At 45.3% G+C, this 26,650-nt stretch overlaps 1 protein-coding gene and 1 long non-coding RNA gene across 11 annotated transcripts in view; one reads left to right on the top strand and one right to left on the bottom strand.

Annotated features, from left to right (window-relative positions):
• The window catches only part of SLC25A18 (solute carrier family 25 member 18), a 30,116-nt gene extending 6,286 nt beyond the window's left edge, over positions 1-23,830 (bottom strand). For 2 of the 10 annotated variants that reach the window (XM_086714496.1, XM_086714497.1), the window contains exons 1-6: positions 16,986-17,269; positions 6,146-6,346; positions 4,671-4,793; positions 4,371-4,426; positions 3,149-3,239; positions 701-819 (exon numbers count right to left, since the gene is read on the bottom strand). In XM_086714496.1, coding sequence (XP_086570622.1) covers positions 701-819; positions 3,149-3,239; positions 4,371-4,426; positions 4,671-4,793; positions 6,146-6,346; positions 16,986-17,083 — 688 coding nt within the window. In that variant the 5' untranslated portion in view covers positions 17,084-17,269. The other 8 variants (XM_086714504.1, XM_086714502.1, XM_086714501.1 and 5 more) reach the window with 8 other exon arrangements.
• Positions 17,474-22,991, top strand: LOC147579409 (uncharacterized). Its single transcript, XR_015253911.1, has 2 exons — positions 17,474-17,701; positions 22,740-22,991. It is a non-coding gene; the product is annotated as an uncharacterized LOC147579409 (long non-coding RNA).
• Positions 23,831-26,650: the final 2,820 nt, after the last annotated feature.

Below are 26,650 nucleotides of genomic sequence, written 5' to 3'. Positions count from 1 at the left end.
TAAAATTTAAAAAAGACCATCTGACCAAACTGTTAAGATGGTTAACATAAGACTTCTAAGGGTGCCTGGCTGGCTCATCAGTAGAACATGTGACTCTTGATCTTGGGGTTGTAAGTTTGAGCCCTGCAATGGGTATAAAGATGACTTAAAAACACAAAAAATCTTGAGGCGCTTGGGTGGCTCAGTCTGTTAAATGTCTGACTCCTGATACTGGCTCAGGTCATGATCTCACAGTTTGTGAGTTCGAGCCGCCATGTTGGGCTCTGAGCTGACAGTGCAGAGCTTGCTTGGGATTCTCTTTTTCTCTCTCTCTGGCCCTCTCCCCCCAAATAAATAAATAAGCTTAAATAAATAAATCTTAAAAAAAAAAAAAAAAAAAAAAGAGGCTCCAGGGTCGCTCAGTCGGTCAAGCATCCGACTCTGATATCAGCTCAGGTCGTGATCTCATGGTTTGTGAGCCTGAGTCCTAGGCTGGGCTCTGTGCTGAGAGTGTGGACCCTGATTTGGATTCTCTCTCCCTCTCTCTCTGACCCTCACCCACTCGTGCTCACTCTCCCCTTCTCTCTCAAAATAAAAAAAAGACTTCTGACCCAGAAAGCTGATTCAATAACACAGTCTAGCAAATGAGTGTAGAATGTGGGGGAATCTATTCTGATCACAGCCCTTTATTAATCTCATGTGGAGTTGGGAGAGACCTCACCCAAGCGGCCAGCATCCTGCAGCTGAATCTTGAGCATTTCCATGGGACAAGTGACAACCACTTGGCACATTCCAGCTCCACATCCAGCTAGCATCTCCATCTTCAGGTTCCGCTGCATCCTGTGGGACCATGAGTCAGGCTCTTTCAGCGTCAGGCTAGCCCTGCCACCCACCCTGACCCCATCTACCTTCCCTTGGTAGTTGGGGCTTTCCATGCATGGTATTTAGCTGTGTTCAGATCAGCTGGGTGAATAATCACCTGACCCTCAAACTAAGCCTCTTTAAAACATGAAACTACCTTTAAATCAGGCTACCAGGGAGGTAGCACCTGCATAGAAGTTGAAACTAGTAAAATGAAACTACCTATTGCAGGGATTTGATTGTCCCTGATCCCTTCAGCAATATCACTAGGCCAATGGGAGGCACAGAGAGTATTAGAAAGTGTTTGGGTTGATTTTCAAAAATTTATCAGCATAAAAACAGACACATAGATCAATGGAACAGAATTGAAAGCCCAGAAATATACCCCTGAATATACAGTTAACCAATATCTCACAAGGGAGCCAAGAATTCTCAATGGCGAAATGACAGTCTCCTCGATAAATTGTGCTGGGAAAAATCAGATATTCACATGTAAAAGAATGACACTTAAGCCCCTATCTTACACCACTTATGAAAATTAATTCAAAATGTATTAAAGACTTAAATGTAAGACCTGGAATCATAAAACTCCTAGAAGAAAACACAGGCAAAGCCCCTTGATATGGGTCACCTAAAGCACAAGCAACAGGAGAAAAAAAAAAGTGTGGCTACTTCAAACAGCAAAGGGAACGTCAACAACACAAAAAGGCAACTTATGGAATGGAAATAAATATTTGTAATTAAATAAATCATATATCCGACAAAGGCTTAATATCCAAATATACAAAGCAATCATACAACTGAATAGCAAAGAACAACAAATAATCCAATTAAAAATAGGCAAAGGACCTGAAAAGATATTTTCCAAAGAATATATTATTTTTTTAACTTTTTATTTTTGAGAGAGAGAAAGGAAGAGAGGGAGACAGAAAGAGAGAGAGAGGGGGAGACAGAATCTGAAGCAGGCTTCAGGCTCTGAGCTGTCAGCACAGAGCCTGACATGGGGCTCGAACTCATGAACTGTGAGATCATGACCTGAGCTGAAGTTGGACGCTTAACTGACTGAGCCACCCAGGCTCCCCTCCAAAGAGGATAAATGACCAACAGGTACATGAAAAGGTGCTCAACATCATTAGCCATCAGGGAAATGCACATCAAAACCACAATGAGATATCACTGCACACCTGTTAGAACGTTTATCATCAAAGAGATGGTAAATGCTGGCATGGATGTGGTGAAAAGGGAACCCTGTGCACTACTGGTGGGAATGTAAATTGGTGCAGTCAGTATGGGAAACAGTATGGAGTTTCCTCAAAAGTTAAAAACAGAACTACCACATGATCCAGTAATTCCATTTCTGTGTATATATCCGAAGGAGACAAAACACTATGTCAAGATATCTGCACCCCCATGTTCACAACAGCCATGATATGGAAACAACCCACGTGTTCATGGACAGATAAGTAGATACAGAAAATGTGTGTGTGTGTGTGTATATATACATATATATATAACACAATACAATGTTATTCAGCCATAAAACAAGGAAATCCTGCCATCTAAACATGGACTTTGAGGGCACTATGCTAAGTGAAATAAGGCAGACAAGAGTAAAACGAATAACTCAATGGTCTTGTTTACATGAGGAATCTAAAAAAAATCCAAACTCATTGAAAAAGGGATCAGGTTTATGGTTATCAGAGGCTGGGGGTGGGAGGTGGGGGACAGGAATTAGGTGAAGGTGGTCTGTAGGCACAAACTTCCAGTTATAATAAGTAATGACAGCATGATGACTATGGTCAACACTGCTCTATGGTACATTTGAAAGTTGCTAAGAGAACAGATCCTAAATGTTCTCACTGCGAGGAAAAAAACTTTTTTTGGTAACTATATGAAGTCATGGATGTTAACTAAACTCATTGTAAGCATTTCACAGTATATCTACCTCAGGTCATTATACGGCACAAACATTACACACTGTATAAACTTATACAGTGTGGTACTGCAATTATGGCTCAATAAAACCAAAAAGATGTTCATCAGCTAGTTGATGAATATATGTGTATATATATTCTATAATGGTCTATCATCTATCACCTATCATCTAGAACTTTCAAATTACAACAGTTCATTTTCTCCTTGAGTTTGCACTTGCCCAAACATCTGCAGCCAACCTTCAGCCATTTGTGTGCACGTTTAGATAGATGAAGACAGGCAAACCAGCACATTCCTCTCCCTGTCACCTTCCCCCAAACTACAGACATAGGGTGAAGGACTTCCATCCCACAGCCCCCTGGCCTGGCCATACCCATCCTCCATTAGCAGCTGCCGGAAGAAGTCATTGGCTGCCAGCTTGATGGCCTTCTCTGGAGTGACCAAGGTTAGGTTCACTGCAGCCCCTGCAAGTAAAAAACCAGGATGAGCTAAGGCCATCTGAAAAGTAACAATTCTTGGAGCACCTGGCTGGCTCAGTTGGTAGAGCATGTGACTCTTGATCTCAGGATTGTTCAAATTCAAGCCCCATGTTGGGTGTAGAGTTTACGTAAACATTTAAATAAAAACTATTTTAAAAAGGAACAATTATCTGAGTCTTCCACTCATATAAACAGACCTAGCCAGGTAGGTTTCTGGGAGTAACTGGGGTCTTGGGAGGAAGGGGTGTTGAGGAGGGCTCCTCTGCCTATTTTATAGAAACATGATTTTTTTTTTTTTCATCTCCCTACTTTGACTCCCCTCCCTCCACATTTCCCTTTTTCACGTATGTGTTTCCTTTATGGGCTTATTGGTGCAGTTATAAGGAAGGTATTTTTGTCTTTGTTAGTGCTGCCCATCTCTGATGATAAGTGAATAGTTCCCCAAATCAAGCCCCAATAAGAAGGTCCTGGGGGACAGGTATCGGTTTCCATTACTCTGTGCTTTACTAGCCCAGTCCCACTGGCAGCTCTTTGAGTCACAGAGGTTTTTACTTTATTTCTCAGGGGTTCTACATCAGCTCCTTCTCAACGCCAGTTTTGTATCCACTTTCCAATCTGTAATCATGGCTGTGCGGGGACACTGCAAGGGACAGGGACAGCACTGGCTTGTGTCAGGGAAGAGCCATCCAGTAACTCCTTTTCAGGAGCTCAAAACCGTTTCCATTCTCTTCCCTGTCAGCCTCTCCCCCTTCAGCCCTAAATGAGAAGTGGGGGGGAAGGGAAATGTGGGGGCCAGCATCACCCAGTGAGACAGTAGTGGTGCCATGATGAAAACTAGGGCTCCTGGGTTGCTCCAGTGTGCTCACTGGTGCTCCCTAAAACCTCACCATAACTGCCTCTGTCTCCACCAAGGAACGAGTGGGGGGGGGGCTTGTGAAAAACAAATGTGGCTTAGGATCACGTGGTAGCCCAGGCCCTGCCCCAGGAGCTCCCTGGGCAGAAGAAACACCAATTCCCAATGTTCTATAAACCCACAAAGTCTGGTGTCCTGTACTGCATCCTCTGTTCTCACTTTACCCAAGCCAGCCTTCCCCCAGGGATGCATCATAAGCCCACCTCGGTACATGCCCAAGAAGCCTTCCGCCCTGGCAGTTTTCACCAGGCAGTCTATCCTAGAAGCAGAGGCCAGAAAATGAAGTCAGTGGTGAGCAAGACGCTGCTCCATCAGCCCCGCTTCCCCTACCCCCGTGTCCTAATCCTGCTGGTCACACCCCAGTTGACCACCTCCCCTGACCCCACTCCACCCCCACAATGCATGACTCTCTAAATAAAGAGATGGGAAAGAATGAGGCCCCATATTCCTCCCTTGGGAGTCCCCCTTTCCCTGCTCACCCCATTCCCCTCACCAATACTTACATTCCTTTGTAGATATCTTTTCCATGTTGATTCTGCAGCCGAGTCTTGGCCAAGTCGATGGGGAACACACAAGTCACCCCAACAAGCCCTGCCACACCTCCATTGATGAGTTTTGCTGTAATACTAGTCCGTGAGGAGGAGGGAGGCAAAGAATAAGTGAGGGAGGCAGAGAGACACAGGAGTTCTGAGGGAGGCTGGCTGCAGAAAGCTGCACAAAGCCAGGACTAGATGGGGGGTGGGGGTGGGGGTGGGGGCAGAGAGGGTGGGAACAGCAGCCCACCTCAGCTCCACACCAGAGACCCCTCTCCTCAGCCTGCTTCCCTGACTGCAGCACCTCCTTGGCCAACCTAACCTGGGGCTCCCTCCCCCAGAGACAGGTGAGGGGCTGGGGGCCAGGGCCCCCTCCAGGGGCTCTGCACTCACCAGGACTTAGGCATCTTAACCCCTCCAGGAAAATGTTCCTCAAGCTAGGATGCTGCAAAGGCTTTTGGGAAGGAGGTCCAGAGTACCAACTCTGCCCCCTGGGGCCCTGCCAGGGTGCAGGAAGTCCTCAGCTCACCTCAGAGCAGTCCCTCACAGCTTCCACCCAGGGCCTGTTTTTCAGCTGATCCCCACCTTTAGAGCCACATAAGGAAGTTTTCAAACAGATTGCAATTTTATTTTGGCTTAAGGTCACTCAGAATGGAATTTGAATCCTGGCTATGCTGTTTACTTAAACAAGTTACCTCACTTCTCTGATCCTTTGTCCACCACCCCCCCCGCCCCCCGCTGTAAAACTGGGGATTTTGTGAGGATTAAATAAGTTAATGCACTTGGTAAATGATAGCTATTATTTATAATAAGAGAACCTGCTTCTAGTCAGCGTAAGATAACCAGGGTTAAAGTATTGAGAGTATCTGATTCTAGCCAAAAGTAAAAAAAAAAAAAAAAAAAAAAAAAAAAGTCACACTTTACATAATGTGAGCCCCCTTATCCAGAAATTTTAGAAGACTTAAAATAGAAACTGAAAGACTGAAAGACTGAAAACAGAAAATAAAGCTTCCTCAGTCTCCTTGGAACCTAGTAATATCTCATTATCTTTCAGGCCAAGGGCAACTGTGAGCAAAATATTTGGAGGTAGATTACCTGGAAGTAGTAGGAATAGATAATAGATTTTCTCACATCTGAACCCTGATTTCACAAACAAGCAACTTTGTGAAAACAAATAGAATTGTGACTGAAATTCTGCAGTCTGAGAAGATGTAGTTCAAACAATGACACTATATATTATATACACACACACACACATACATATATATATATATATATGTATATATGTATATATGTATATATACACATAGTATACTGGGGGGAAATGAGTCTCGCTTGCTCCTCCCCAGGACTCAGGAATCTGGTAAAGAAGCTGAATGATGTGTTGTTACCACATGTTACCACAGAAACCCAGCCCAGACAGTTGGCCATCTCAGCCAGTTTACCTCAAATCCTGGCTGGACATTCTGCTGGTGGGTCCCTGGGACACAGGCTGATGGCTCCTCAGGGAGATGGCTGGCCGAGGCAGATGTGGTGCCTGTGTCCTGGACTGTGGCCCACCGCAGCAGAGTGGAGAGAACACGGGTGTCAGTGGAGACTGGCCTGAGCCACCCTCCTGATGAGCCTCCGCAGGCCAATTTCCTCCTCTATGACATGATCAAAACAGCACTCATCTCATGGTATGAGAAACCTTGCATGTACTGGGACAGAACATTATTAATGGATCAATACTGCCAACTGGCTCCGTTACTTTTCCTTCATGAAACTTTTTGGACTTTGGGGATTGAGATCAGAAGAAAGGCAATGAGAGAGAAGGACAACGGGCCCAAACTAGGCTCAAGGAGAGGAGTTCTGGGACATTTGGAAGAAGAGCCTGGAAGTGGTGGTGAGGGAAGCTGATGGTACAAAACCGGGATTTTAAGAGTTGCTATGGACTAGGAACGCCTCTTGTCGGGCCCATGAACCACAATAAAACACAGAAATGTTCTGAAGTTATTTTTTGGCTCTTAAAATGTGTTTTCTGAACTTCCTATGATCCTGTTGAAAGACTAAGCTGCTTTAAGTCTCGGGGCTTATGTATAATGGATACATATGGAAAGCAGGTGTCAAAAAGTCAGGGACGGTGTCAAAAAGTCAAAGCTACAATAATAGTAATTATTGCAGCTTTTTTGGGGGCGGGGGAGGTCCTGTTTGACCCCAGTGGGGCAGTGTCAGGAAGAGTTCTCTGGGTGCTCCCATGGAGGCTGGCTTGAGCTCTGAGGAGTCTTTCTCCAGGCTCACTTCAAGCTGTGTTAGGGTCCCCCTCCTCTCCCATGCTCCTCATTGGTCCCTGAGGCTGCTGGCAATTTTCTGTTGTCTCCAAGGGTCTTGTTTTGGGGAAGACCAGCGAGAGATCAGTTCTCTTGGTGTATATTGACCCATGCAGAAAAAATTTATTGAGTGCCAGGCACTGACTGTTCCAGATCTGGGGATAGAAGACTGAACCAAAGAGTACAATCCTAGTTGTCAGGGGCTTAAATTTTAAAGGAGGAGACAAGCAATAAATGAAATAAGTAAAACAGGCACCTGGGTGGCTTGGTTAGTTAAGCATCTAACTTTGGCTCAGGCCATTATCTCATGGTTCATGAGTTCGAGCAGACAGCATGGAGCCTGCTTGGGGATTCTCTCTCTCTCTCTCTCTCTCTCTGCCCCTCCCCCCATGTGTGTGCTCTCTCAAAATAAATAAATAAACTTAAAAAAATGAAATAAGTAAATCCTAAACCAGATACTGATAAATTCTCTGGAGAAAAAAATGTAGAAGGGAAGGAAGATAGGAAAATGTCAGTGGGGTGGGTGTTTGGTGGCTTAACCAAGAAAGGATTCATTGAGGTGACTTGAGGATTCAGAGGAGGTGAGAGGGCAAGCCATGCGGGTTTGTGGGAAAGCACACTCAAGGCAGAGCAAGTGCAAAGACCCTGTAAGCAGAGACTGGTGAGTTGAAGGAACAGTGAGGTGGCCAGGAAGCGTGAACAGGGATGTGCAATAAAGACAAAGAGCGATAACGGGCAGAAGCATGACCTTGTAAGGCCTTGGAAGCTCTTTGGCTGTTATTCTGAATGAAAAGAGAAACAACTGGAGAGTTTTGAGCAGAGAAATGACATGCTCTTGACAGGACTATTTGGCTGCTGTGTTGAGAATAGGCAACAGAGGGCTCAAGATAAAAGCAGAAAGATCAATTAAATTATTGCAGGAATCTAGGCAAGAGGTAAAAAGGCTGCATGCTCAGGGTATATGGGTGGAGAGGGAGTGAGAAGTGGTTTAATTATGGGTGTATGTTGAACGCAAGGCCAACAGGATTTCCTGACAGAACAGATGTGAGAGACAAAGGGACTAGTTAAGGAGACACCAAAGTTTTTGTCTGAGAAACTGGAAATTTCGAACATGGTGTTTGGACCCAGAATGTGTAAAACTTGGATCTGTTGGAGAAATAGGAAGCTGGTCTGCAGAGAAAGAAACAGAAAAGTGAAGCAAAGATATCTGGAGGAGAAACAAAAGATGGAGATAGTCCTAATGTTGTTTAAAATCCCAGTTTCCAGTTCACTCCTGGATGCCAGTTGCATTCCTGTCCTTGGATTTTGTGAGACACTCAACAGTCCTGTCAATCGTCATTATTGCTTAACTTGCTAGAATGTGTTTCTGATACTCCCAACCAAAAGAGACTTCTATCCCCTAAACTAGGAGAGGGGAGGATTTGCAAATTATAAACCTGAAGCATGGACTCAGAGAAAGCAGGGAACAGGCTGTGAAGAAACCCTTTTCCAGGCTGAGAGGCTGGCAGTTCTTGTGTGGTGCCCCCAGTCACTCTTGAGGCTCCAACCACGTGCCTCCAAAAGCTGGAGCTTTAGGGAACTTGTGGGAAAATGCCAGGAAAAAAAATTTTTGATGTTTATTTATTTTTGAGAGAGAAAAACAGAGTGTGGGTGGGGGAGGGGCAGGGAGACAAGGAGACACAGAATCCAAAGCAGGCTCCAGGCTCTGAGCTGTCGGCACAGAGCCCTATGAGGGGCTCGAACTCACGAACCACGATATCATGACCTGAGCCGAAGTCAGACGCATAAGCAACTAAGTCACTCAGGCACAAAATGTCAGGAAATTAAAGTGTGTCAGCTGTTCTTTGAGACACTCACAAAGTTGTTATGAGAGAAAGATGTGTTGTAATCCCGGAACGGCACCTTAAAAGTAGATAAGAAACAATGGGACATTTAAAAAACCCTGTCAGTCTGAAAGCAGAGATTCAAATAATTGAGAATCTTGCAGCCATATTCCCTGCTTTTTCTAGAACAAAATTATTAGTTTATAAATTGTGGTTCACTGGATTTTGGAATAGGGGTATTTAAGAGAAGCCAGAGAAATTAGGGACACCCGAATCCCAGGGCCATAGTGCTTTCACGAGGCAGATGTGATAATGTCTCCAACCTCTAAGTGCATTTGCCTGTTGGTGTGTAGTGTGGGCATGCACTGCAGAGCACCCCCACCCCATGGGACTGGGCCATGCCACTGTAAGTCCCAGGCCAGGCAGTTCTCTTGGACAGACTTAGTATTCAAGGACTGGGCCACACAAGATTTCTGGCGCCAGTAAACACATTAGCAAACGGAGTCAACAAAGAGGAAACTGACAGTGAGCCAGTGAACGTTTTAAAGGAGTCATCACTCCCCAAATCCCAAACTTGGCAACAGAGTTCGTACTTGCTCAATACCTCAGGTAATCCATTGGCCCAAGTGTTAGTCACCCTAGAAACGCGTGGGGAGTGCTGACTGTGCCAGTGGCCACAGTTTCAGGCAGCCGGGATGCAGCTGAGAACAAAAACAAGGTCCCTGCTGGTTCCAGCCCTGACAGGAATAGACTTCCAGAGCGATACAGCACATCCTCCCACCGGGGGCGCTCCTGGGCACCGTTCTCTCCATATATAGGACTTGAAGGATCCCAGGCAAGGGAAATTCTTCGGGCAAGCCCAGCCTTGGGGCAGCCATTTGCCTGACCAAGTTGCTCCCTACACTGCCAAAGAATTTAGTAAACAAATGGATACTGACTAAAATATTTAGCCTTTAAAAAAAAATTTTTTTTTTAGGATTTTTAAAACAAGTTTTTATTTATTCATTTTTAAGAGAGACAGAGAGAGCACGTGCATGCATGCAAGTGGGGGAGAGGCAGAGAAAGAAGGGGACAGAGGATCCAAAGTAGGCTCTGCTGGGACAGCACAGAGCCTGATGCTGGGTTCAAACCCATGAGTCATTAGATCATGACCTGAGCCAAAGGCACATGCCTAACCTACTGAGCCACCCAGGCACCCTGTTTAATTTCCTTTTTTTTAGTAATCTCTACACCCAACGTGGGGCTTGAATTCACAACTCCAAGATCAAGTGTAGTAGACTCCTCTGACTGAGCCAGGTGTGCTCTATGTGTTAGACTATTGGCCAATAGATAATATTTCACCTGTTCTCTCTTCGAAATGGAATTTAGAAAAATAGTATTTGGGGAGTACTGGGGTAGTAATACTAATTATTTAAGCACTGGGATACAGAATTATGAGTATCTACATCTGGAACTCTTTGGGACCAAAGGAGAGAAGGACAGGATATATACATATAAAAAAAGTAATCTTTATCTGGATAACAGAGGCTCCCTGTCATTGCCTCTGGCTGCAGTATCTGGTCATGACATTAAATTATCTCACATTGGGAAGATAAGTGCATTTATAGTTTGACACGTGATTATTGATCCATATTTAGAAGAGGGAAATTTAGGGGCAACTGGCTGGCTCAGTCGATAGAACATGTGACTCTTGATCTTGAGGTTGTAAGTTTGAGCCCCACACTGGGGGGCAGAGATCACACGAAAAAATAAAATTTTTTTTTTCAACTTTTTTTTATTTTTATTTTTATTTTTTATTTTTGGGACAGAGAGAGACAGAGCATGAATGGGCGAGGGGCAGAGAGAGAGGGAGACACAGAATCGGAAACAGGCTCCAGGCTCTGAGCCATCAGCCCAGAGCCCGACGCGGGGCTCGAACTCACAGACCGCGAGATCGTGACCTGGCTGAAGTCGGACGCTTAACCGACTGCGCCACCCAGGCGCCCCAAAATATTTTTTTAAAAAAAGGAAAAAATGTGAATGAATGGGAAATGGTATGCCTCTGCACGTCCCCAGGCATCAAAGGGTGGGATGCAGTGATACAACTGTTGTAGCTCTTCATTACTGCATTTCCAGGAACCCCCATTCTCTCTTACCGTTCACCTGGTGGGGACTACCATGTTCCTAAAATGTGATGTTATTCTCCTGGGTAGTGTTGATTACCTGAGGATGGGCCCCTGACTTAATAGGTCATTTAATTTTCCTTATAGGTATTTTTTTTTAATTTTTTAAATTGTTTATTTTTGAGAGAGAGACAGACAGACAAAGACAGAGAGAGAGCATGAGTGGGCAGGGGGGCAGAGAGAGAGAGACGGAGACACAGAATCTGAAGCAGGCTCCAGGCTCTGAGCTGTCAGCACAGAGCCTGACATGGGGCTTGAACTCATGAACTTTGAGATCATGACCTGAGCTGAAGTCGGATGCTTAACGGACTGAGTCACCCAGGTGCCCCTTAATTAATTTTTACAGAGAGAGCACTCAGGTGTGCACAAATGAGTGGGGGTGGGGCAGAGGGGGAAAGAGAGAATCTTAAGCAGGCTCTATGCCTGCAGGGCTTGACAAGAGGTAGGCTCGATGCAGAGGTTGACGCGGGGCTTGGGGCTCGATCCCACAACCTTGAGATCATGACCTGAGCTGAAATCAAGAGTTGGGACCCTGGGGCACCTGTGTGGCTCAGTCGGTTAAGCATCTGCCTTCAGCTCAGGTCATGATCTCATAGTTTGTGAGTTGGAGCCCTGCATCGGGCTCTGTGCTGACCTGGAGCCTGCTTCAGATTCTGTCTCCCTCTCTCTCTGCCCCTCCCCAGTTCACTCTATCTCTCTCAAAAATAAGTAAACATTAAAAAAAAAAAAAAAAAGGGAGTTGGGACGCTTAACCAACTGAGCCACCCAGGAGCCCTGACCTCTACAGTTATCTTAAAGAAGAGATTGTGTAGCTTCTTTACAGATTTTGTCTGTAACATAACACTTGGGACTGATCTGCAGTCATGTTTACTGTCATGTGGTATTTGGGAAACAGAGAGATCATTTGTAGCAAGAGAGATGGATAAAGCAGAACAAGAGAGAAAGCAGAGAGTTCTGGTGGGGTTTGAAGCCCTGACTATACAGTAACCCACTTCATTCTCGACCTTAGGTACCAAAGGGATATTTCATGAATTGACTTATTGTCTTGTTGCTGTTGTTTTGGGGTGTTATGACTTATTGTCTTAAGCAAATTAAAATTAGTTTTTGTAATTGGGTAGCCAGAGTTTTTTTTTTTCTTTTTCTCTCTCTCTTTTTTTTTTTTTTTTGAGAGAGAGAGACCGGGCATGAGTGAGCAAGGGATAGAGAGAGAAGGAGAGAGAGAATCCCATGCAGGCTCTGCACTGTCAGGGCTGAGCCTGAAGTGGGACTCAAACTCATGAACCATGAGATCATGACCTGAGCTGAAGTCAAGTGCTTAACCGACTGAGCCACCCAGGCGCCCAAGTAGCCAAAGAGTTCTTAACTAATAAGCAAACTTTTTAAAGAACTCTCAAATTCCATTTTATTGCAATTGAGATGCTTAGATAGTGAATACTGTAAGTGTTCAGAGATGTGCAAGGCCATTCCAGCCTGGCTTGGAAGATCTAGAAGTGGTCTTAAAAAATAAGGGAAGCAGGGCACCTGGGTGGCTCAATCGGTTGGGCATCCGACTTCGGTTCAGGTCATGATCTCACAGTCCGTGGGTTCGAGCCCCACATCAGGCTCTGTGCTGACAGCTCAGAGCCTGGAGCCTGTTTCGGATTCTGTGTCTCCCTCTCTCTCTGACCCTCCCCTGTTCATGCTCTGTCTCTCTCTGTCTCAAAAATAAATAAACGTTAAAAAAAAAATTTAAATTAAAAAAAAAAAAAATAAGGGAAGAGCGCCAGGGTGGCTCAGTCAGTTAAGCGTCTGACTCTGGTCTTGGCTCAGGACATGATCTCACAGTTCATGGGACTGAGTACCACGCTGGGCTCTGTGCTGATAGCATGGAGCCTGCTTGGGATTCTTTCTCTCCCTCTCTCTCTGCCCCTTCTCCACTTTCATTCTCTGTCTCTAAATAAATAAACTTAAAAAAAAAAAACATAGGGAGGTGCTTGCTTCACCAGCACAGGTACTAAAAAAAATAAGGGAAAGTTTCTAAGAAGAGGAGGGGGAGGTGGCCTGGACACAGCACTGTGTGAGCACCTAAGGGGGCCAAGCAAAGGGCTGAGGGCACAGCTCACCGCCCTGGCTGGCTCACCAGAACGGTGGAAAAGGGCTACAAAAGTAGGTTAGGTCAGGCATGGAGAACCTGGGGCTTGCCCAATATAGTTTGTGCCCCCTAAATTAACTTTTCACCAATTTGATCCTGCAGGCAGTAAAAAAATACTGAATACTTTTAAGGGGGAAAGCACACTGTTGAATGTGGTATGAGGACAATGCAGGAAGAACAGGTTGAGAAAAGGAAATTTCGTGCGAGAAGCCAGATAGGCGGCATGATGGCAAAGCAATGAGGTAGAGAGAAAAGGGGGGTGGTGGAGAGTGCAGAGGGCAAGGGTTAGTTGGGAGAGAACTTTTTTTTTTTAATGTTTATTTACTTTTGAGACAGAGAGAGACAGAGCATGAACAGGGGAGGGTCAGAGAGAGGGAGACACAGAATCTGAAACAGGCTCCAGGCTCTGAGCTGTCAGTACAGAGCCCGACTCGGGGCTTGAACTCAAGGACCGCGAAATCATGACCTGAGCCGAAGTCGGCCACTTAACCGACTGAGCCACCCAGGTGCCTTGGGAGAGAACTTTTTAAAGAAAGGGTCTGGGCTTGGCGACTGTCCAGGGCTGAAGAACCATGGAGCTGGTGGAGGCCTGAAACCTGAGGGGCTGAGGAGTGAAAGGCAAGGCAGGAGAGGAGGCTGCCCACAGGGAGGGTCTGGCACTGCGAGAGAAGTTGAGGCTCTGGGAACAGTTTCCTCCAGCTCTGTGGGAAGTCAGTGACAAGGTGCCTCTTGTATGGCAGGCAGGACACCACTCAGCTGGCGCGCAGAGCCAGGCATTTTTTGATCCCTTATGTGTGCATTTCCAGAAGTATCTCTGCTCGGCGTGTGTGTGTGCACTCAGAGGGGTCGCCTGCCCCTTCTCCACTCTCCTGCTGACTGTTTTGCGAGCAAGAAGCTGGCTAAGGGCCGTACTGGTCAAAGAGCCAGAAGCAGACAGGTCCTTGGAGGGCCTGGGAGGGAGTCTGCATGGCAGGGCCCAGTCGGCTTACCTACCCTGTCTTGTCCAGGGGTTCTGCCCTTAACATCAAAACTGTAACCCATTTTGGGGTGCCTGGGTGGCTCAGTTGGGTGAGCTACTGGCTCTTGATTTCGGCTCAGGTCATGGTCTCGCGGTTCATGGGATTGAGCCCCGTGTTGGGCCCTGTGCTGATAGTAGGGTGCTGGCTTGAGATTCTTTCTCCCTCTGTCTCTACCCCTCCCCTGCTCTCTCTCTCTCTCTCTCTCTCTCTCAAAACAAATAAACTTAAATAAATTAAAAAGAAACTGTGACCCATCCTGTGTATTTCTTTAGGAGATAGCTAGTTAACAGATGCTTAGGAGGTGATCAGTTCCCTTTTGTTAATATGAACAATTGTTCTATTTCTTAAAGTATTTAAAGTACTAGAAAAAAATTAGAAAATTTGGAAAGCACAGAAAACTGTATAGTAATTTTCTTTTCTTTTTTTTTTTTTAAAGTAAGCTCTACGCCCAATGTGGGGCTTGAACTCAAGACCCGTAGATCAAGAATTGCATGCTCTAAGGACTGAGTCAACCAGGCACCCCTAAAGTAATTATTACATGGTTTCCCAGGATCATATTTTGAATGAGACTGTCCAGAGACACATCTATTTAGAAGGATGATTCTAGGTGGTGAGTTGCAGGGACCAGAGCAGGCCACGGTTCTCTGAGCTCCTGATTCCACCACTTTTCATTCCTCCCACATTAAAACATTCTATTATCTTGACCTCTATGACTCCTTGGCTCTCCCCAGTGGCTTCCCAGCCTCCCATGACCAGTGTCTTTGGTCACTGGTACCCATAAAGTCCTGCCAAGATTCTTGACTCCTTCCACTCCACTCCACTCCACTCCACTCCACTCCACTCCACTCCACACAATCATCCTGAAAACCCATCTTCTCCTGGGCTTCAGTCATTGTCTACTTGCTCATGATGTACCTGCAGCTGAGGATTTCTGCCCTGAGCCCCTCACCATTATCTTAACCAGCTCCCAGCCATCCCCATCTTAGCAGTCTGGCCTCACACAGTATAGTAATACCTCTTTTTACTTGTATCCACCCCTGTAGACCTGCTGTTTCTCTTCCTGGTTTCCTAGCTCTGGAAGCTGCACCACTAGCCATTCAGTTATCCAGGCCAAGTCTGTGAGCCATCTTTGATTCATCCTTTCCCCCTTATGTTTCCACAACTAATCAGTCATCATGTTCTGGCAATTCTTCCTCCTAAAGTCAGTGCTACTCAGGGCATGTGGTTCAGTGCTGATCTGTGACAACTACAGAAATTGAGAATAAATGCTTAGGAATTTTTATGGCATCTTGAGGAATTTCATGTTTTACAATTTACTGAGAAAAATGTGAGCTTATATTCTATCATTTAAAAAATTTTTATTTTTTGGGGTGCCGGGTGGCTCAGTCGTTTGTGTCTGGCTCTTGATTTCAGCTCAGATCACAATTTCACAATTTGTGAGTTCAAGCCCCACATTGGGCTCTGCACTGGCAGTGTGGAGCCTGCTAGGGTTCTCTCTCTCCCTCTCCCTGCCCCTCCCCTGCTCATGCCTTCTCTCTCAAAATAAGTAAATAAAACTTAAAAAAAAATTTTAAATAAAATTTCTATTTTTCTATCAATTGATTTTTATTGTATTTTACAAAATTATTGCTCCATAATAAACTAGGATAAACAGGTCTTTCATCATGGGTAGAAAAAAGCTGTCCTAAGTCTCTCGTGGGCCCACCAGCCACTGCTTGATCACACGGGCGTCATCCACTGTCTGGAGCACCTGGCAGTCTCCCCCCTCTGTCTCCCCCCTTGCTCCCCTCAAATCTGAGCTCCTCAAATCTGGCCACAACATGGCCAAGTGAGCAGAAGTGCAAGTCTGGACCCAACTGCCAGCCTGCCATTTAAGCACTTCCCTGCCTAAAGTGCAACGCTAACTTCCCTCCACTCTTAGGACAGTTTCCCAGCTCTTTGCCCAGACCCGGACCCTACTTTCCTACTTGACTGTACCCTCCCAAATCACCAAGTCTACTCTCCCTGCCAGCCATGGAGAACTCTCACTTCTGGGAACATATCACGGTCTCTTGCGTTTGAGCCTTGCACATACTGTCCTGTTGAGTAGGACACTCTTGCCCCATCTGTACCTGACGAATTACAATTTGTTTTTTGGAAAACAAAAAAGAAAAAAAAAAGTTTTTTGGGCTTCCTCCCATGAGCCTCTTTTTTTTTTTTTTTAAGTTTTATTTATTTTGAGAGAGAAGCCCAACCAGGCTCCACACTCAATGCAGAGTCTGACACGGGGCTTGTCTCACAGCCAAACATGAGATAATGACCTGAGCCGAAATTAAGAGTCAGACGCTTAACCCACTGAGCTACCCAGGGCCCCCCTCATTACTGGGAGATGAAAGTCTTAGGGTTGTGCCCCCAGAGCCTGGTGCAGAGGCATTCAATAAAGATGTTGGAATCAGTGAACCATGAGGTAGCTACCGCCTTTAACCTTGCAGTCAGTCTCATCATGAGACAGACAGTTCTGCTCTTCAGTTGTCTCTCCTCTCTACACCTTGTGAGGAGGCACTCAGGGAAGAGAGGCATCCTCTCTCTACCTACTCTAATTAGCAGGGCAAGCCAGAGTTCTTCAGAGACGAGCCCCTTACATGAGCAGTGCCAAGGAAATAACTTGCTTCCTGACTTAGACGTCATCTGGGACTATTGTCAGGGACTGGCCACTTCCTCTTGCCCACCTCCTTCCAACTCTGTGCAGCAAATGGAGACCCTTTCCCACAGGCTGCTCTGACCTTTCTCAGATGTTTATTTGCTAGAAGTGGGTCTTTCCCTAGCAACTCTAAGCTTGATACAGACAAGACAAACACTTACCTGCTTTTAGTAAGGAACCTTCTGTCTTTTCTGGATGCCAAGATATAGGCCAGATCACTGCTGAACTGCAGGAACTGCAGGAAGGGTTGGTTTACCATCCTCTTTTGGTATCGTTAGTGGCCCTCCCTCTTCATGCCCACACAGCCCCTTCCCCTGGGGCAGGTCGTCACCAAGCCATCCTCTACTCTGGGTCCCCAGCTTCTCTCCCACCTCCCAACACCTGTAAACAGATTGGGTTTGAATGAAACCCCAAAGAGGCCACTCTGCAGCCTAGTCAAGCCCAGTCCTACCTCCCTAGGTGGCAAGCAGGTGGCTGTTTACTTGGTTGTGGAATGACTGAGACAAAAATTCAGGATGGAAAAAGCTTTGTTCAAGGCAGTGTGGGGGTGGGGGTGAGGGGAGACTGGCCACCCACTCAGAGACCTGGAAGTCAGGGAGGAGGACAAACAAGGGAAAATCAATGCAATGCAAATGCTTCTGCCAGACTTTTGGGGTCAGAAGCCAGCCTCTGTTTGTCAGACTCACACTTTTCTAACTACAAGTGATTGCCTATTTCAGTGGTTCTGTATTTTCAGTGGTCCACCACGTGCTCTGCCGTGGCAGGGCCGCAGTGCTGATTTGGCACATTCCCTGCACTCACAAGTGGTACAGCTGAGTTGTGAACTCAGAGCTGCAGCTGAGGATTTCTTCCAGCATAGACAGCTGGAAAAGTTTTGGTAAGTAGTCACTGGTTTTGGCCTTGAAGACCGGAGGCAGAGAGGTAAAATTAAAACCCAGCTTCTCTTTAGTGGCAAAGTGTCTAATCTGGGGCAAGGGATGAGACAGTAGGGGGGAGTATAAAGCTGGTAACATATTGGGTCCCAAAGGTAGAGGACCTTGTTGCCCGGCCAAGGATTTGGGAGAGATGAAGAATCAGCATGGGACAGACTTTGATGTCAGAGACCCAGGTTCAAATTCCAGCTTCCAAGTTAATAACTACCTCACTTTAAGCAAGTTATTTAACTTAGTGCTTTTCTTTCTCAAAAGGGACTTGAGATATCCAGTTCATAAGACTGCTAATGAGGTAGGAGAGCAGAGTGGTTGAGTGGGCTTTGGAGTAAGACTGCTTTTGAACTGGTTTGAATTCTAGTTTACCACTTACTAGCTGCATGACCTTAAATTACGTAACTTCTCTGTGCCTCCTACCTCCTCTGTGAAATGAGACTCAGATGTAGAGCATTTAGTACATTTGGTACATTTAGCATTGAGTGCCTGGCACATAAAAGGTGCTCACTAAATGATAACATTTTTTTCCTCTCTTTTCCTGGTGGGCAATGGAAAGCTGACATAGGATGTGGAATGGGGGCCCAGAGGGCACAGTTCAGTTTTTTTTTTTTTTTTTTTTTTTAAGTAGGCTCCATGCCCAACGTGGGGCTTGAACTCATGACCCTGAGATCAAGAGTCACATGCTCTACTGACTGAGCCAGCCAGGTGCCCCCCCACTCCCTTTTTTTTTTTTTTTTTTTTTGGTCAGAGGTCAGGTTTATGGCAGTGCCAAGTGGTCTGGACAGGCCAGGAGATTACAATAATCCAGGTGAGAAATAAAATCAGAACCTGCATGCAGGAGGAAAGAGATGTGACTGATTTCTGTGAAGAATCAATAGGGCTTGGCAGCTGATTAAACATGCTAGGGACAAATATCAGGTTTGACACATGGATCAGCAAGAAAAGATATATCATCACCCCAACTAGTAGCATCAGAAGGGGTGGGTAGGTAAGGAGAGTGGGGAGGGAAGAAAAGTTTGGATGGCTATTGAGTTTAAAGTGGCAGCCACAAAACAGGGGATGGCAGTGTGCACTAGAAAGAGTGGTACCACACCTGCTAGGGTGCGATTATCAAACAAACAGAAAACTACACATGTGGGCAAGGATGTGGGGAAATTGGAACTCTTGTGTGTTGCTGATGGGAATGTAAAATGATGCAGTGGCTGTGGAAATCGGTATGGCAGGTTCTCAAAGAGTTAAAAATACAATTACCACATGACCCAGCAGTTCCACTTCTGGGTATACATCCAGAATTGAAAGCAGTGCTTTAAACACTATCTGTACACTCATGTTCATTGCAACATTATTCACAATAGCCAAAAGGGGAAACATCTCAAACGTCCTTTGGTGGATAAATGGATACACAAAATGTGGTATATACACACAATGGGATATTCTTTAGCCTCAAAAAGGAATAAAATTCTGTTACATGCTACAACATGGATGCACCTTGAAAATATGCTAAGCCAGAAGAAGGAAAAATACTGTATGATTCCACTTATCTGGGGTACCTAGAATAGCCAAATTCATACACACAGAAAGAAAAGTGGTTACCAGGGGTTGGGGGAGAAGGGAGGTGGGGTATTAGTTTAATGGGTATAGAGTTTCACTATGGGATAAAGAAGTTCTGGAGATGGGTAGTAGTCATGGTTGTATAATGAGGTGATTGTACTCAATGCAACTGAAGTATACACTTAAAAATGGTCAAAGGCGCCTTGGTGGCTCAGTTGCCTAAGCGTCTGACTTCGGCTCAGGTCGTGATCTCACAGCTTGTGGGTTCGAGCTGCACATTGGGCTCTGTGCTGACAGCTTGGAGCCTGGAGCCTGCTTTAGATTCTGTGTCTCCCTCTCTCTCTGTCCTTCCCCTGCTTGTGCATACTCTCTCTCAAAAATAAACATTTAAAATTTCAAAAAAGCAAAAGCATTTGTGGCACCTGGGTGGCTCAGTCGGTTAAGTATCTCACTTGGGCTCAGGTTGTGATCTCAGTTTGTGAGCTCAAGCCCTGCATTGGGCTCTGTGCTGTCAGCTAGAAGCCTGGAGTCTGCTTCAGATTCTGTGTCTCCCTCTCTCTCTGCCCTTCTCCCACTTGTGCTGTCTCTCAAAAATAAATAAACATTAAAAAAAAAAAGCAAATGCATTTTTAAAAATGGTTAAAATGGTATATTTTATGTGTATTTTACCAGGGTAGAAAGGAAAAGAGATAAGCAATGAAGGCAGTATGTTACATTTAAACATAAATGGATGGCATTGGAGGAAGAAGTGAAGATGTCAGCTTTTTTTTTTAATTTTCAAAAAATGTTTACTTACTTTCAAGAGAGAGAGAAAGAGAGAGGCAGAGAGAGACATACAGAATCCAAAGCAGGCTTCAGGCTCTGAGCTGTCAGCACAAAGCCTGATGTGGGGCCTGAACTCATGGACCACAACATCATGACTTGAGCAAAGTTTGGCGCTTAACTGACTTGAGCCACCCAGGTGCCCCAATCAGTTTTAATGTGGAATTATAATAAAATGGTTAAGGAAGAATGTTACAAACTAACAAGATGTAGGAAATAAAATTGTAAACCATTTCGGTAAAAAATTTAAAACAGTGGCAAATAAAAATCCCGGAACAATGGCAGTAGGGACATTTGGTGTCAATGTCCAACAGGAACTTGGAAAGGGTGACCAGAACATGGCAAAAAAGTCTGAATTGAAGATAGAAGTTGATTGCACAGAGGGACATCTTAAGTTGTAGGTAAAAGTGAAAGTCATTTAGAGGAAGGTGCACTGACTGCGTGATGAAGAGAAGAAAGAGGGGTGCTTGGCTGGGCTTGGTTGGTACAGCGTGTGACTCTTGATCTTGGGGTTGTGAATTTGGGCCCATGTTGGGTGTAGAGATCATTTTTTAAAAAGTCTCAAAAAAAAAAAAAAGAAGAAGAAAGCAAGTCTTAGGAAGAGCACACCTTTGGGAAGTGGAAGAAGGTCACTGGAAGGGCAGGCCGTGTCACAGCTGGGTGAGTGTGGGTCACGGCACCAGTGAGAACCAGGTCAAGAGGGGGTTGATCAAGCTGTCAGAGGCCACACAGGATGTTAAGTGCTGCGAAAGGGCTAAGGCTCTATGTAAGTCAGTAGTTGTAGAAAGGTAGGGAGGAAGCCAAATGTCAGGAAAAAAAGCCAGGTTCTATTAGTGAAGAGTTTGGATGAAGGTATGGGTCACTTGGCTGGCTCGGTCAGAAGAGCATGTGACTCTTGATCTTGGGGTTGTGAGTTCCAGCCCCACGTTGGGTGTAGAAATTACTAAAAAAAACCCCAACAAAGAAAACTTAAAAAAAGCTTGCATGAAGATAAAGAGAGGTAAATATGTGATATTCAAATAGAGGGAACTGGAACAACCTTCATAGGGAGGGAAGAAAGGAGGAGAGGCTAACAGATGGCATTTGGTAAGGAGGTAGACAGGGGAGGCTGGAATGCCTCGCACAAGGGAAAGTCAGCTTTGATGAGGGGACATTACCGGCAGAAAAGAAAAAAGGTGAAGATTTGGAAAAGTACAATGTTAGAGGACCACATGAGGGAGTCTCCATCATTTTTTTTTAATGTTTATTTTTGAAGGAGAGAGAGAAACAGTGGGGAAGGGGCAGAGAGAGAGGGAGACAGAATCTGAAGCAGGTTCCAGGCTCTGAGCTGTCAGCACAGCACCTGATATGGGGCTCAAACTCATGAACTTGGAGATCACGACCTGAGCTGAAGTCGGACGCTTAACCGCCTGAGCCACCCCGGCGCCCTGGTCGTCTCCCTCTTTAAATAAAAAGGCAAGTCCAGCAGTGTTGGAAAGCATGGATGGGTTTGAGGTCGTTCTGCTCTCAAAATGCAGTGAGCAACGAGCTTGTTAAATGTGAAGAACCTCAGGACCCAGTCCAGGCCTAGTGAACCAGAATCTGATCTGAACAAGATTCTCCAGGTAATTCATGGGCTTATTCAAGTCTGCAAGCCACTCGTTTTGGAAAGTGGTTTATACAATGTTGACTGGGCAACAGAATTACCAGGAAATCTTTGAAAAATCCTGTTGCCCAGGCTGCACTCCAGACCAATGAAAAACCCTGTGGGGTAGTGTTCAGGCATCTGATTTTTTAAGATTTTAATCTCTACATCCAACGTGGGGCTCGAACTTAACAATCCCGAGATCAAGAATCACATGCTTCACCAACTGAGCCAGCCAGACTCCCCTGAAGCCCAGGTTTTTAAACCCCTAAGTGGGCACCCTAGATTGGCCACCATTGGCTTACAGCATTGCAAAGCCACAGACATAAGCTCACTAAAATTTGTTAAATAAGTCACAACAGCAGACGTGGGAGATGTTGCCTGGAGTACACAGATTGTTGACCAGCAGGGAGTCTTGACATTACTGGATGGCAAGACCCTGGACTGGCAATGGTTGGTTAGGTTTAGATCTCCCAAAACACCCAACACTGCAGATGAGACAGAGGATGTGGAAACTGGGAGTGAGACTTAAAATTTTTCTTAATGTTTATTTTTGAGAGACACAGAGGGTGAGCGGAGGCAGGGGAGGGGCAGAGAGAGAGGGAGACAGAAACCGAAGTAGGCTCCAGGTTCTGTGCTCTCAGCACAGAGCCTGATGTGGGGCTCAAACCCACGAATCATGACATCATGACCTGAGCTGAAGTCGGACACTCAACCAACTGAGCCACCTAGGTGCCCCCAGAATTTGCATTTGTAACAAATTCCCAGGTGATGCTTTGGTCCAGAGACTACACTCAGAAGCATAATAGATGATGTGACCACAAGAAGACAGCAGACAATATGGAAGGCTGCCGTAGCGGGGCCATGCCATGGCCTCTACAAAAACATGCTTTTTTCCTCAGACCTATGTTGTTTCTAGGAAGCGTCCTCCTAGTACCCCCTGGGGAGAATTACTGGTGTCAGAACCGTTTGCTCTGTCTTCATCACTACAGTGTAGCCTCACGGGAACAGAACCAGGATGAAAGGGAAGAGGAATTCAAGCTGCAGCAAGGACCCTGAGAAAACTAGGCAGAGACTGAACAGAACAAGCTGAGACAGCAGGCCCAGACCGAGGAGATCCCGGCTCTGTGTTCTTCACCAGCACATCAAGTCAAATGGCTGTCCAAATCAAATGGCTAACAACACCCCACCCTCCTGCAATGATTACATTTCAGGGAGGGAATAAAAATCTTTCTACTACTTTATGCAGTGTGTTCTAACACTGTACTGTAGTCCAACTTCTTTGTATTGTTTTTCTCCCTTTACAGTGAACTCTGAGCAGAGGAAGCTATTCCCCCCCCCCCCCCGCCTTTCCACTGTTAGTAATTAGGCAAAGTAACTAGGCATACAGTTGGAATTTAATACTTACTGACAACTTGACTGCGAGTTAGTTCTTGGGGCACACACAGGCCAGGCTTCACTTGGATGTCTTTGCCTTCCTACTGTGGGCTCAATTCCTCCCCAAAGCAAAAACCTTGAATCCAATCCGTGGAACTGACTCCACTTTGTTAAAAAATTCTATCTAGCGTTAACTGGCTAGAATAGAGTTACTCCTTTCTTGTCATTCGCTGTCCAAAATGAGGTTCAAATCCAAGATTCTAGGAGCAGGTAGTGCTTTTCCAAACCTGAAGACTTCTCAAGGGGACCTGAATTTATATGCAGGTCATGGAAACAGAAGGGGGCTGGGATTTCAGCACACAATAGCCAAATCTGGGGATTTTCCAGCTGCCTCCTTGGCTGGTATTTCACAGTCCATCTTACACTGAAGGTTTTCGTGAAAATTGCCTAAGGAAACTAGAGTGAGCACTGGTAAGCAGAGAGGGGACTAAAACACACCCAGATGTTCTCCATTAAAAAACCCAAGGGAAAATCATGAGGCCAGGGAAACAGACCTGCATGGCCAATCTACAGAGAATCCCATGGGGGAGGGGACAGTGCAGGCTACAGCAGTTTGGACACTCAGAGCTCTGCCTCATTCCCAGTTGGTCTAGAATCCAGCCTCGGGGAGAAAAGGTCCAATGGCACTTCTTCCAAAGGCACCCCTTGCACAACAGTTTACTGACCTAGGCCTTTCACCTCTAGTTAGATTAAAGGGTGAAGGTTGACTTCCAAAAGAGTCCAACTGTGGGTTATTTTCTCCATTCTGTTAATACCACTCCCAGAGAGTGTAGATTATGACAAAACTGAACCCTATAGGGGCTACTTGTTTATATAATTAAGATACTTTCCTTCCCCAATGACAGGAATTGGTTTAGAGACGTAAGACACTAACACTTAACAAGAGAAGCACTTTGGATGTTTCCAAATGTCAAAAAAAAAAAGTTCCACAGAGTTTTGAGACTAATCCTCATGGACAATTTGTGACTTCCTTCGTTTTCCCTAAATCTTGCCCTGCCGGCTTTCTTTTCATGCTCCAATTTGAAGTAAGCAGCTCACCGATTATAACTGTTGTGTAAGTTATGTACACATAGGTTTAATAAGTGTTAATGTCAAATCATAGTTCCAAAAATAGAGCTGGATTAACACTGCCTACTGTATCAAATTTTGAAACACAGTTCACTTGTGGAAGATACTTTGTTTTGATCCCAAGGAGATAAATCTGGGAACACTCTAGGGGCACTAAGCTAAGAGCTAAGTTCCTATTACAAAGTAAATTAAACCCGATCATTAGCTAAAACAAAGAATTTTACCCTTTGCTTGGTGAGGAATTCAGGTCACAGAAGTGGTTGCAGTTAGGAATCCAGAAGTCAGCAATTAGTTTTTTCATGCATCGTAAGGATGTGATACTAATACCAACTGGGAGTAGATGTAGACCATGTCAGTGTCACAGTTGCCACGACAACAAAGGAAGCCAGGCCAGAGCAGTGAGTGGCCCACCCACCCTGTCCCACCAGTGCAAAAGGAGACACTGCAAAACATCTAACCAGCATCATGTCAAATCTGGGGTTTACTAATGATTTTCACTTAAAGTTGGTGGTGTTGCTTTTTTTTTTTTTTTTGCTTCAAAAATCATATGGAAATTAGGGGCGCCTGGGTGGTTTAGTTGGTTAAGTTTCTGACTTCGGGTGAGGTCATGATCTCATGGTTTGTGAGTTTGAGCTCTGTGTCGGGCTGACAGCTCAGAACCTGAAGCCTGCTTTGGATTCTGTGTCTCTCTCTCTCAAAAATAAATAAACATTAAGAAAATAAATTATATGGAAATTCAACTAAACTAGAAAATGTGACTGATATAATATTTTTTAGGAAAAATATTTTTAAAGGTTTATTTATTTTTGAGAGCCAGAAAGACAAAGCGTGAGCAGGGGGGAGGGGCAGAGAGAGAGGGAGACACAGAATCCGAAGCAGGCTCCAGGCTCCGAGCCGTCAGCACAGAGCCCGACACGGGGCTTGAACTCAAACTGAGAGATCATGACTGAGCCAAGGTCGGACGCTCAACCGACTGAACCACCCAGGCGCCCCTAGGAAAAATACTTTTTATGGAAGGTACACTTTTATTTATTTTTTAACATTTATTTATTTTTGAGACAGAGAGAGCATGCTGAAACAGGCTCCAGGCTCTGAGCGGTCAGCACAGAGCCTGATGCAGGGCTCAAACTCAGGAACCGCAAAATCATGACCTGAGCCAAAGTCAGCCGCTTAACCGACTGAGCCACCCAGGTGCCCCTGGAAAGTACTGTTTTAAAGCAGTCTCAAATATATGTTAGTCAATAATAATAGATCAATAGAGATAACTTAATACCACATAATCGGGAGGTGAAGAGAGATCTGTCACTGTCCTGGAAAGTGATAAAACTGAGTGAACAACAGAGTTGGAAACTGGTACTATTTGTGGTAGAATTTTTACTGAATGAGATTACTCACAAGGCCAAGTAAGGATAAAACAGTCCAGAAATTGTGGGGTTTTGGGATTACAGCTACTTTAAGATGGCTTCCTTGTTCTTTTTTTTCAAGCAATCTATAACCAACGTAGGGCTCAAACTCACGACCCTGAGAATGAGTCATATGTTCCATGACTGGGCCAGTCAGTTGTCCCAAGGTGGCCACTTTTTATCTATTCTCCCTCTCCCCCGTAACAAAAACCCTCCTAGGAACTGGAAATAAAACCTAAATGAACCGGGCAGGTAGAACAGGTAGAAGAGCCCCTGCTTACCTAGCCTTGCAGCTCCCACTTCGGACCACCTGTAATTCACACACAGCTGCCTGCCAGACCCCAGGCTGCCCTAGATCTTGGAAGGAGAGCAAAAGTAGTGTATACAAGTGTGTCAAAGGTGTGTACCAAGGGCTGGGGGTCTGTGGGTGGTATTGGGAGTGGGCGCAACAAGGTGGGTGTTGATGGGGCTGGCTGGGGGGTACTGTATCCCAGACATCATGTGGAACTGCCAGTTTTCGTGCCGTTCTGAGGCTCTCCACAGAGCATGCACCGCCATCACCTAGCCAGGGCACACTCTGCTGTCTGCCCCAACACCGCCTGCCCGTCTTGATGAAGCCAGGGGAGATGGGTGGTGGCGCTGGGGTCTAGTTCAAACCTTCCCGATGATAAAAGTGACACACGGACACACACAACTCACACATATCAGAGCCTTGCTATTTTAAGAATGTACTTTATACAAAATAACCAGTTCATATGGAAATAAAATCTACAGATCTCTGAGGATCAAAAAGCTTTTTAAAAAGTTCTTTTAAAAAATTATCCAACACACAATATCGAACTAACTATTGAGGTAAGTGTCGCTCTCAGTGAAACAGGGAATCAGCAGACCACGACAAAATATACACAATATAAAAATAAATAGCATTCCCCTTTCCAGTACTGGCCAGGAAAGTTCTCACGGCTTTTGCAGCAGGAGCAAAGAATCCCTGACAC

This window comes from Puma concolor, chromosome B4 (assembly GCF_028749965.1).
Source record: "Puma concolor isolate L17-30 chromosome B4, mPumCon1.1.hap2, whole genome shotgun sequence".
Taxonomy (NCBI): domain Eukaryota; kingdom Metazoa; phylum Chordata; class Mammalia; order Carnivora; family Felidae; genus Puma; species Puma concolor.
This window is presented reverse-complemented; position numbering and strand designations above follow the sequence as displayed.